Source organism: Corvus hawaiiensis, chromosome 5 (genome assembly GCF_020740725.1).
Source record: "Corvus hawaiiensis isolate bCorHaw1 chromosome 5, bCorHaw1.pri.cur, whole genome shotgun sequence".
NCBI classification, from domain to species: domain Eukaryota; kingdom Metazoa; phylum Chordata; class Aves; order Passeriformes; family Corvidae; genus Corvus; species Corvus hawaiiensis.
This window is the reverse complement of record NC_063217.1, coordinates 6,242,176-6,254,637: the sequence shown is the minus strand read 5'-3', so window position 1 is coordinate 6,254,637 and position 12,462 is coordinate 6,242,176. Positions and strand designations below refer to the sequence as shown.

General features: G+C 45.0%; 1 protein-coding gene across 4 annotated transcripts in view; it reads right to left on the bottom strand.

The window, feature by feature from the left end:
• Positions 1–12,258, bottom strand: part of REEP1 (receptor accessory protein 1) — a 67,298-nt gene extending 55,040 nt beyond the window's left edge. Inside the window, exon 1 of one of the 4 annotated variants that reach the window (XR_007203680.1) lies at positions 12,066–12,257. Coding sequence is in view for 2 of the 4 variants with exons in the window: in XM_048303894.1 (XP_048159851.1) it covers positions 12,066–12,097 (32 nt within the window). In the remaining 2 variants the exon portion in view is untranslated. Of the gene's footprint in view, positions 1–11,889; positions 12,045–12,065 lie in introns of those variants that run through there. The other 3 variants (XM_048303894.1, XM_048303892.1, XM_048303893.1) reach the window with 3 other exon arrangements.
• Between the last annotated feature and the right edge of the window lie 204 nt (positions 12,259–12,462).

Genomic DNA, 12,462 nt, shown 5'->3' with positions numbered 1-12,462 from the left:
AGCCAAGTATCTGCAAACCTCAGCAGAATAATAATTGAAAAAGAATGCTGAGCTATTCTAGTGGCTGCATAGCACATCTGAGTCCAAAAACCTCAGGACACACCATATCAAAGAGATGAAAAATATCAAATCTATAAGTAAATCTTTGGGGGTGGGGGGTATGATTTTACAGAATGGGTTTACATGAGATTAATAATGAATTACCCCAAACTACATGGAAAGCAGACTGGTTCGCTTAAAAGTACCATGCAAAATCAGGCATAGTATTTACAAACTTAAAATGCATGTCCTGCCTCATGGACAGCAGGCAAGGTCTTTCAGTGTCAGTCTCTCAGGCAGCTCCGCTGATTCTGCAGTGATCTAGGAACAATATGTAGAAACAGGCACAGGGTGTTTATCATCAACCACCTATGTCCCATGCCCTCAGGCCCTGGAAATGGCTGTTGGTGAGCTGCTGGGTTCCCAGGTCCTGAAAGCCTGCATAGCAGCACTGGTTTAAGGCAACCAGGATCAGGGATGGGAGCCCAGAGCTAATGGCAGCAGCCATGGTTTTAGCCAGCACCCTCTGTAACAGAGATTCACACACGGGTACAGGCATGAAGCATGAGAGATTACAGAGTTTCTACCTGTCTGATGTGATTAAAGTAGCTTTAAAAATATATGTGCTAGGGTGCAATAAGGCATTAGGATTCTTTAGATTGAATCTAAAGAGAAGGTGGTCATGCTCTTCATCCTCAGCTTTCAGTGGGTATTAACACTTCTTAGAGAAAAGCTCAATAGCGAAACTCATCAGAGTTCCAGAGCTGAGCTCAGAGGTGTCTTGATTACAGGCTTTGGGATGGCCCATTCGATTGGCTTTGGTTGCTGAAGCTCAGGTAAAGCCATATTCCTATTTAGGGATGAAATTCCCAATACTGAAATGAAAGGATAAAATATCTGTCCTGACAGACTCGTGCTTTTAGGAGCCCTCTATCCTGGATCTGTCACCACTCAAAGGGCAGTTTAACTCGCAGCTCATAAAGAACACAAGTCCTCCATTGAACTGGCCAACTTCTGTCCTGTAATATTCAATTTTCTAGGATGCAGCTGGCACCCTCTACAAGGCCCTCACCATTCCCAGCTACGAACACAACCTTAGGTCTCCCACCTGGGTAGGTTTACACTGCTCACTGACCCTAGCAAAGCTGCACCAGTTGACACAACTTGAAGCTCTGGTATTGCCTTAGGGATGAGAAAATTTTTGAGGTTTGCACTGACCCAGCATTTTTTAGCTATTTGTTTAGTTTGTTTGCAGAAAATCCAGCCTTATTTCTTCAGGTTTACCACAAACCAGGACTGGGAATTTTTGTGGCAGTTCTTGCTAAAATTTGGCAATGGACCACTTAGCTTACTTATATGTACAAAATAGAGAAGCTGTAATTATTCCAGATACAAACTTTCCCCCTCCCCCCCCATGTACGGTGACTTCTTTCTTAGGAAGTTACATTAAGAAGTTTTCTGTTGAATTCCATCATTTTAGGTTGGATGATCACACTTCATTTCACACAGATTCTGTAACTCTGATCATGTGGCTGTAAGGCTTTTTTGAGCACATGAAATGATCCACTTATTTGATTGCTAGATTAGAGGAAGAGAGTTTGTGCAATTCCTGATGGACTGAAGAATCTCCAAATCTTCTAAGTGAATGTATGGTTCCTCAGTTATCCCTAAATGTTCAGGTGCTAAGAATTCCCATCTTAGAGTCAGCTGTAACAGAACACACCATACACAATCATCTCACAATGCTGTCCAAATACTGATGAAACCAGCTTTGCTTCGCACAGTGAGACAGGAGATCACAAGCAGATGCAAGGATAGGCAGTAGAACACAAGGATTTTTGCAGACCTGTTCAAAATGACCTCAGAAGTCTGTGTTGCAGGCTCATGACAGTTACAGCTATATAAATATCCGGATATGGATATATCTATTAGATAGATTATATCTTGAGAAAGCATCATTAGACCTCAGGCTCTCCATAAATCATTAGAGTCAGCAGGGGATTGGTTTGACTGATTGCGCTCTGACAGCTATGAAAAGAGGTGAGCACAGTATAACAAGCATAAGAAAATTCCTACAATATTTACAACGGAAACAATTTACTCTTACTTCAGTGTCTGTGTTTTTAAGGTATATTTTAAAACACCAGCTTCCTCTCTGCATTTGATCCTATGAGAAAGACCCTTTCTGTATATAGGACAGCAGAGTGTGTTGCCATGGAAATTATTATGATCTACTTAAATTCAACAAATCCAGCCTTATGGGGTATATTCCCCAGAGTATCTCAATTTAATTATTTATGTTCCTTTTAAACAGCAACATCTTTCTGTTTTGACCAAAATCCTTATAAGCAGAATGAAAACAGTAAACCTGGAAAGCAGAGTCCTTTGTTCAGCTACAAAACAGGTACAATTAAGCCAGGGAAAATGCAAACAGCCTTCAGGCTGCCCTGACAATGTGCTTCAGCTCAGACCTAGAAAAATTGTTTGGAAGGGGGAAAAGTCTCATTCAGTGCTTGTATCCACCATGCCCCTGGCCTCTCTGCTATGATTTTCAGCAAAAAATACCAGCTAGGATAGTGGGCTTTTTTGCAGAGGGACATGCTCAGTGGAATCTAAACACTGACCATCAATTTATTTTCATATAACCACCTGTCTTGAGCTCATTCTCAAATCAAACCACTCATTTTTTCCCATGAAATATGTGACTAAACCCAAAGCCTTTTAGCTCACGGCAGCTCCAGCATCCATCTCTCTCTTTCACATGTCACTATGAATTCTGCAGGTAGAATTTAGGAGCCAGATGGTGTTATCGAGCCTGATCTAACACCAGGGACAATTTCTTGTAGGTCACATAACCTGAGTGGCTCATAGGTCTAAGTTTAGATATGCACAGACCATGTCCTCCCAAGTTCACAGCAGAAAAGGCAGCAGGACAGGCAGAATGAGCAGAATGAGGCTCATCCACAAAAGGGCCAAAGGCAGAGCAGTCCTGTGGGAACTGCCCAAGCTAGAACAACCACCTCATCACAAAGGCTGTTTGATGTGACCTGCAGCTGGAGAGAACTGCTCTCCTCACATGCCCACAGCAACTGTCAGAGCATTTGTGCTGAAGACATCAAGACAAAGGTGACAATGAAACAGTGTGGTGAATGGAGAAGGTTATCCTTCTGTGATTGCTCTGCTCTTTACCATCACCAGGTGTTTCCCAACTATCCTCCCTGGAAGGGTGTTCTTCCTGAAATGCCACACAAGATTCCTGGTTTCACTTCTCCGTGAGTGCTCCTCGGGGACTGACAGCCAGGAGAGCTCTGCCACAGAAGAAGTTTGTCTATGTAAAACATCCCAGAGTATCCCTGGACTTCTGATCATTGGCTTGGAAATTTCAGCTCAGAATTCATATTTACCTTGCCCCTCCAGTTCCGCTCCAGTGGGGGCACCTCATTCCCACATCAGGTCTACCACGTGTAAAACAGAACTGGTAGTTTACATGGACAGAGATTATCACTAAGACTGTTTTACAGGTACCAAATCAGGAAAGAATAAATAATTTGCCTTCTTCCCACAGGGAATTTACAGCACTGCACTGAATCCAGGCTCTTGGTATTCTCATACAAAATCTGCAGCACAAGCCCTTTCCTTGTATAAGGTTGGTTATTGGTTATAAGCCTCCCTCCAAAACATGAGGCAAGAAATGTCTGTCAGTTTTTTGCTTTCCACTGTAAACATTTATTTATAGGCTGGAAACAAAAAATAGAATAAATGAGCTGAATGAAAGGAAGCAGCAGTATGAACTCAACAGAAGTGTTCCTTCTGCAGGAGCTGCAACTGTTCAGTGATGCTGATAGCACTGGATTGCCTGGTAGATTCACAGGCAGGTGCACACATGGTCCTGGTATCCCTGGGCTCCATCCAAAAAGGCACAACATTTCAGACATGAGGAGCATTCTCTGTAGCTCCTCACGAATTGGTTCTTCAATATTGGTTTTGTTCTCCTGTAAAATTTGCCATTTTTGGAAAGCGACATATTACTATTGGCTCCATGAGAGAGAAAGGGGAAAGAGAGACTGCAGCTTTATTGACAATTGATTGATTCCTTCTTTGAAAATGAATGTTTATTTATTAGCAATTAGTACATGAGCAGTATGGGATGCAGCAAGTAGCATTTGAAGAAACAAGCCTTTCCTAAGCGTGACACCAGCTGTCCCCCATCACTGCCAAGAGTAAATCTCCAACTTGACACCCAATCCTCTGCCTCCACATCAATGTGTGTCCCTTCTGAAACATAATCCTTGCTCTTCATTTCTACTTACTGTACAACCAGCTTCTCTCCTCCTTTCATGCCACCCCTGCCCCTCTTCTGGTTCTGTGACCACTTTTACCAGCCTGCAGGTGGCTGCTTTACCATCCAGAGCAAATTAAAATCCCTTGCCCTCCCCTTCTCTTGCAAAATGTGTCTGCAAGAAAAAACCAGCAGGGTACTCTGCTAAGGAGTTATGCCCATTCTGAGGCTCACAGCAAAAGATGGAGTGGTTCTGTGTACAAAGCTTGGGAAAGTACCACCCATGTTTCTAGCTCTGGCATGGTGCTCCAGGTCTAGAGTGCCTTGCCGAGTCCTACCTGTGGAATGAGCGGGAGTGTCCTGTTACCTCAGTCACTCTCTTCAAAAGCACACAAGTCACGGAAAGATAAAACACAGTCCTCATTTTGTCACTTCTTCTAGCTCTTTCTCACCACTCTGCTCACCATCTGTTTTGCCTGGATTTTATCAGTTTAAATTCTGCCTTACTACATGCATGTGAAATGCCAAATCAGAGTATGAACACTGTACCAGCAATAGTGTCACAGAGAAATTTCTGAGGAGCATAGGATCAGTCTCAAGAATCATTCACCTAGAATGCAGAGTTGCATGTATTCATACCTTATTTATTTTTCTATTACTACAGAACATAGAAGAACCGGCTAGAGACTAACCCCCACTGTCTAGGTGTTGTAAGATAAAAAATACTAAATGATCTTGCTCATTTAAAAATACTAAATGAACTTGCTGCCCAAAAGAGTTTGCAATCTAAGTAGCATACCAGTGATAACAAAAGTATGTGAGACCTTCCCTGCAAAAAGCAGCATGTGATTAACTTCAACCATACAGGTGATCTAAGGGAGATTTTGCCATGTAAGTGTTTTGCTTGCAAAGAGCCTGATTACATGGATGCATCCCTCCATTGGGCCATTTCACCTCAAAAGACCTACCTGAAATCTGAGTGGGTCCAATTCAGCCGAGTGGACAAGACAACAAAAGGAAATCTAGACTCAGATCCTTGCTGCCTAATGAGGACATAGAAGAAATTTCATGATACAAAGGTTCTGCAGCAATCCAAACTGGCCAATACTTCTGCAGCACTCAGGTCTTCATCCACCTTTATGTTTAGCCTGAAAGTTTCCAAGATATCAGCTCTGTCTGCTGAGACACGGAAGCAGCAAGACAAATGCAGTGCTCAGTACTCAGAAGCAACTGCTCAAGAAGTAGGAGGTGTGATTGTGTCGTCCTCCTTCATCCAGTGTGTACCAAATATTTCCCCTTGACCCAACAGCTCTCCATGCAACACACAACCTCTGATGGAAGCTCCTTAGAGATGCCAGTCTCACTCTGTTAATTGCAGTAAGAGCACAGAAGAGTGTTTCTCAACCTTTCCCATTCACTTCATGCAAACCTTTAAAAGAAACACACAGCTCATTTTATACCCCACTGTTGCTTAAGGATAGATGACAAATAATAAGTTACATGGAATAGACAAAATGTTGAAATGTTAATATTCAACAAAACTGTCATTCAGTAGATATAATTACAAAACTTGTAACTAAAAAAATTAAGTAAAAAATGGTATCTTCTGCCTAAATCAGTTAGTACATAACTGTATGAGGGTTTCTGGTTTAGAGCTGAACAATTTCCATTGACTGACTGATGTTTTGTGGACTGCCAGCCATCTGTGAACCACAGCTCAAGTACCTTGGATCTAAATCTCCCTCCTGTGACTAGGAAACCAATTTTAGGAAGTGTAATGCCCGACTTAGTAGCCTGCATTAGGCAGTCTGGCTGTTGCTTTCTGCTGACTGACACTAAGGACAGCACTCAGGATCTGAAAGGGAAGAGGTCATGATTCAAAGTACGTCAGCCTTTCGTTGTTTGACAGCTTCAGGTAGCATCTAAGTCTGTAGTTTTGCTCTCTCTCTTACAACCATCAAAAATCCATACGAAAAGCCACATGCACATTTCCCAGTTCCCTTTATCAAGTTGCCTTTTATTAATTTATTGAGCAGGGAGTCTGGAGGAAATATGCTACCTGTTCCTCTGTGGAATACTGGACACATCACTCGATCTCCGTGTGTCTCGGCATCCTTACCTGTACAATGGCAGGAAAAATCTTCTAATGATTTAGAAGTGCAAACCTCAATAATTAATGCCAAATTAATGCTTCAAAGTGCTTTAATACAGTGAATGGAAAGGGTCCCACAAAGGCAAAATACTGTACTAAGGCAGATGCAAAGGCCAAGCCCCTTGGCTATATTCCATAGCTTCCAGGCTGGTAAAACATCCTTCCTTACCACACCAGAAGCAGTAAAATCTGAGATGTGCACACCAGAAAACCTTCCCCGTTGGGGCCAGGAGCGTTTCCAGCACATCTGTGCTTGGGCAGGAGAATCTGGGTCACGGCTGCCAGAGCAGCAGGCAGTGCTGTCCCCCGCAGCGTGATCACACGGTCACATTTCACATCAAGGGCACAGCAAATGTCGCACCTGCGCTGGGCGCTCCTCTGTCACTTACTGTCACCAGCAGGTTCTGCCCCCTCAGCAGGGCCAAAGGCTGCAGCAGGGATGCACATGAACTGAGCTGGCAGCCACAGAGACCACGTGCTCTTCACATGAAGTACAGCAGCAGTGCAAGCCTGCAGCCTCTGTTTTGGAGGGATTACACCACCTTTTTTAGAGGTAAAGTTTATTAGTAAACTCCGCAAGTATGGCAGGTGGTCTGCCCTTCCCATTTCCCAGCTCCAGAGCACAGAAGAGTCTACTGCAAACTCTTTCCACAGCCTTGACCGGGAGTTCAAGCTGCAGTTTGGGTCCTTTGCTGTATTTTCAGATAATGATACACTGCTGGTGGGAGGCCTGTAGAGAGCAATGAACACCTGGATCCTTCATGTCACCTGCCAGCACCAAGTAAATAAAGCAGGCTGTGAAGGACCTTCACAGGTGTGACGTATGTCAGCAGAAATGCAAATGCTGATGTATCAATAACCAATACATGATATATATTCAGTGATATGTATCAACTGACACCCAATGCTGATGTATCAATAACCAACAGCTTGAAGCTGTGCTCTGCTTTTATGAGAGCAGCCCTTGCCTGCTTGTGTGGATCCTGTCTCTTCCTTTCATAAAGAAGACACAAGTTATTGTTTTCTATCATCAGGTAATATCCATGATACAACTTCACAGGTTTTGTTTCATTCATAAATTTCTTCAGGCTTCCCATACACATGAAAAGTGGCAGGAGGAAGGATCTGCTAAGTTTCTCTAAAATGGAAGTTCTTTACTGATATAAAGATGAAATCAATGTCTGACTCAGTAGCACTATGGATTGACACCAGATGAGGATGGGGGTGGCCAATCTCACTCAGCCTTGCTAAAATGGCATCACAATAACCAAGAAAGAGAAAGCTGACTAACTGTGACAGGGAAGGAAGTTTCGCGCATAAGTTTAAAGAATTCTTTGGTTACCGTTTGATTTTGTTCAGAATCTAACTACTTCCTGGGACAGCCAGAAGAAAGGATGCCTCTGACATCCCCAAATCCCTGTTACTTCCACAAAGGGACAGGAATTCCCCATGAACATATCTAAAGCTGCCATTCTCTTTCACATCAAAACATAAGAGATCAGAGAGGCCATTAATGTTATTTTGATTTAAAAGAAAAGAAATGCAGGCAAAAAAGCATAATTAAGGTGTTGGATTTTCAACATGAAGAACATATTTAACCATTTTATAATAATTTGCAATGCACTTCTAAGCTTCTCACAGGAGGAATTCAAATGCCTAAGTCATCACACAGTATCATCTCACCTACTGATAACCTGTCTAACCCAGCCTCACTTCTACTGACATTTCCTTCCTCTGCCACGTGTTCCAGATCAAAAGGCTTTCAACAGGCCCTGCAATGTGCCTAACTTCCAGAATGGGAGCCAGAAACCTTTATTTCTGTTCTGCATGATCCCAAGCACATAAACCAAGTTTCATGTTTCTGAGAAAGAACAGAATTCCCATGCCAATACAACAGGCTGCATTTGTACACACCACTTTTAAATCCAAAGTGCCTGTAGACAACAGCCAAAAGTAGCCACCCAAGACTGCCAGTGCTGTGCACTGTAGCTGAACTGGTCTGCAATAATGAAGACATCCCAAGTCCTTCTCCTAGAGAGGCCTCTACCATTTCAGGCAGGTTGAATCTCCTTTGAAATGAATAGCAACAACCTGTAGTTGGTAGGACAGACCATTGGTCCCTTCTGGTCTGCCTCAGGGAAGATAAATTCAGAACAGCTCATTGCACGTCATAGATGAGAAAACTGAGATACAGGTGCTCCAGGATGTCCTTTGAGATGTACTCAGAGAGGAAGAAGGGGCTGTAATTAACCCATGAATAACAACATTATCCCATTCCAGTTACTGTGAGAGACATAGGAACAAGTAACTCCGAGATGCAACAATTGCAATTCCAGAGATCACAGGCATCCCTTGGTGGAAAAGTCACTTAATCCACTGCCATGAGAAAAGAAATAACCCGATTTTGTTCTCACTGACATGAGTGAAAAAACTACCTGGGAGTAGTATGACAGGAGAATGAGAATTGAGCTGCCAGAGGAAAAAGATATCCAGGGACATGATTATCTTTTTATTTTGCATTTGTACAGCACCTAGTGCAGATGCTGAACATAATAAAGTCTTTAACACACAGCTATGGCAGTATAAGATGCTGCTCTGAAGTTATCGTTTCTCTTCTGGGGGTTCCCAGCACACAGCTCTGCAGGCAGAACAGAACCAGCCAGCACTCTGGACACAAAGCCCAAACACTAAAGGTGAAATGAGGTAAGAGAAGGTTTGCAGGCTGACTTCCTGCTGAAAAAGGTGAGAAGTGCTCACAGGTTCTTCTCCTTCAGCAATGTTCTAGAAATAGAAAGTGCCAGGGCAGAGCCACTAACAACCAAATCAGAGACAGAAGAAGCAGCAAAGCACCAAAGAGACAAAGCAAAGCCTTGCTTTTTGTTTTAAAGCCCTTTCTGTTAGCTGAGTCATATCGGACATAAACCCTGTGGAGATCAGCAGAAGTCATACGAGCACAAAGTAATATTCACAGTGTGACTAAACCACACCACACCACTTTCCTCATAATCCTTATCAGCTAATAAGATTTAATGAAAAAACAACTACATAGACACAAGCAGAGGGGAAAAAAGCCTGACCAGGTGGCCATTCTACCTAAAGCACAGCAGAGGGGAAAAAAGCCTGACCAGGGGGCCATTCTACCTAAAGCACAGCTATCTGTACTGATGGATCAACTACTGATTCATAATGAGATGGGGAAACTGGATTAGATAGATTAAATCTTTGTCATGATCCTAATCTGAAGACCACTGTACACTAAGGAGTCAGGGATCCAGCTCACAGTTACCCTGAATGGGTGCAGGTCTGTGCTGTGCTGCAGGTGTATCCTGGCTCTCTGGCCTGTGTTGGGATGCACATACCTCCTGGATGCAGGAGCAACTCGCTCATCACCTGACATTAAGCCATGTTTGTCTTCATCTAAGTGTGGCAATGAGCTCTCTTGTGAACATCCTTTTCATCTGGCAGTAGGCGTGATGAAAGGAAATGTCTTCAGAAATAAGAAGAAAATGCTCCAAATGCTGAAAAGATCAAAGTGTAAGGGAACCTTTCCACAGAGAGATCTGCATGGTGTGCTGCATCAGACTGGAGGGCTCTTCCATATCAGGCACCTCGGGGTTTCCAGGATCTGATGGAATGTAAGATGTACTCGCCTCTTTTTCTTTGCAATACTACCTCTAGCAAATGGTGTTTTAAGCAATACTCTAAAGAGTCCAAGTTTCTTGCTGGGATCATAACAAACCAGCACTTCCTGGTGCAAAACGTTCTTAAAGGATGGATGTACTCTCAGTAATGGAAAGAAAGTGGTGACCAAGCTTGCCTTGCCCTAGGTTTCCTTGCAAAAATTCTTACTTATTACTATGACTACTAAATAATTAATATTTACACTGCATATTCATTACTTGCTACTGAATATGCAGCATAACAAATAATTGTTACTGCCCTCTGCACAGCTGATTCCATGCTGTGACATGTTATTCAGATAACATAAGTGAAGAGAACAGGAAGGTCTGTGTCCTCAGCTAATTACCTGACTGGTCAACTGCTCTAGGTCCTGCCCCTATCAGATTTTTACCCAGTCCATGAGTCTTAGACAAAATCGTCTGTGTAGATGTGCATGTGCTGAGACAAGTAAGTTAAACTACCATCTCTGCGTAGACATTCTTTGTTCTTGAGGATTAGCTGGGTTACACAATAATGTGTTTTTTTTTCAAAGTGGAAATTAAGTCTAGTAAAGAAGAAAGAAAAGCTGCCTGAGACAATACATGCTATGTCTCACATTGCTGGCAGAGATATCTGCAGCTATACTGTTCAAATTAAATCTTTTAAATATTTAACACGCTTTCCCAGAATGAAGTGCAAGCCAAATAATGCTAGCTGCAGCTGAATCCAGATGACAGACCTCCAGGGGCTAAATTCAACTCTGGAGCCCCCTAAAATCTTCATATCTGACACTCAATGTCTTACTGATACAGAGACATAACTAAGATGAAGGTGAGTTTTCCTTTTGATGTTTCATCTCATATGGCAAAAGAGACCTTGAAAATGCTTTTCTGGAAACATGCTGATGGTGCAACATCATGGCACATTTCTTTCAGACAAAGAAAGTGACAGGGCCTTGCAAACCCTCTAAAAGAACTTAAGAGCACAACAGATGTTCTCCTGAATCTGCAGGAAATGCAGATATGTACCTGACAGAGAAAACTGGCAAATTGTACATCTAATGCCATATATTAGCCTTCCCCAGTCACATTTCCAGAAGGGAGATCAGCCATCCTGCTGCCCCACCTTAAACCTGTAATCCTCCTCCTCCACAAATTTTCCAAATAGCGTCAAAAATGCCTTTTTCTCACTAAACCTCTTCTCAGGTGAGGCAGATAAACATATACGTCGAGCTTCCCGTTTCCCCCTGTTGCCTGGGAAGAATTTTCAGGGAATTTTCACATTCCCACCTAGAGCAATTTCGGCCTTGGAAAATCTGTCGGACCCAAGTGCAAAGAGCCCCACGCTTCTTCTCCCAGGCTGACAGGTTAAAGGGAAAGCGAGGCTGTCTTTTGAGAGGGTGGGCGGCAAGTTGCAAAGAGGAACGGAATATTTGGTATTTCTTTTGCAAAACAGACAGAAGAAAGCGGCGGCGGCGGCGGCTGGGAGACCCCGCGGCCGCCTCTCCCACGCCCCCTCGCGAGCCCCCGGCCGCGCCGAGCCCGGTAACAAAGCGCCGCTGCCCAAATCCATGTCCATTTTCCCACCCGTTGATGCTCCTTTCCCCCTCCGGACCCCGAGCCCGTCCATCGCCGAGCGCCGGGCGATGCCACCCGCTCTCTTTCTCCCCTGTCACCTTGCGCTGTGCAGCGCGGCAGCGCTTTGCCCTCCACCCCCCGGTGGTTTTCTCATGCTGGAAAATCCCATCCGACCCACCTACCTCCTGCCTCACCCGCCGGGCAGCCGAGCGCCCCGGCCCCGACAACAACCTGCTAAATTTAGCCCAGTATCCACAGCAGGGGCGAGCGGGACCGGCGGCGGGGACACCGCACACACACGCGCGGACACGCGGGCACACCGGGCACACGCTGCAGGTGCCGAGCGGCAGCTACTCACACCACTAGCCTGGAGATGATCCATGAGACCATGGCGCTGCCGTGTGCCGCAGGGCTGGCTCTCCCGGCAGGGAGGGCTCGCCCGGTGTCCTCGCCCGCTGCCGGCCGCCGCCCGAGTGCGCGGGGAGGGCGGCTCGGCCATCCGGCCCCGCAGCCTCAGCGCAGCCTCACTGGCGGCACCGCCCGCAGCCAACGCGCAGCCGGGCCCAGCCGCCCACACTGGGCAGGGCCCGCAGCCGCCCCCCGCGGGAGGAGGAGGAGCCCCCCACGCTCCCCGCTCCCGCCGGACTTTCCAGCCGGAGACCCCGGGGCGTGCGCGGAGCTTTCGGGTGCGGAGGGGGTCCCTGCCCCACTCGCGGCAGCAGGCAGGTGCGCGGGCGCTCCTTGGACCACTGCAG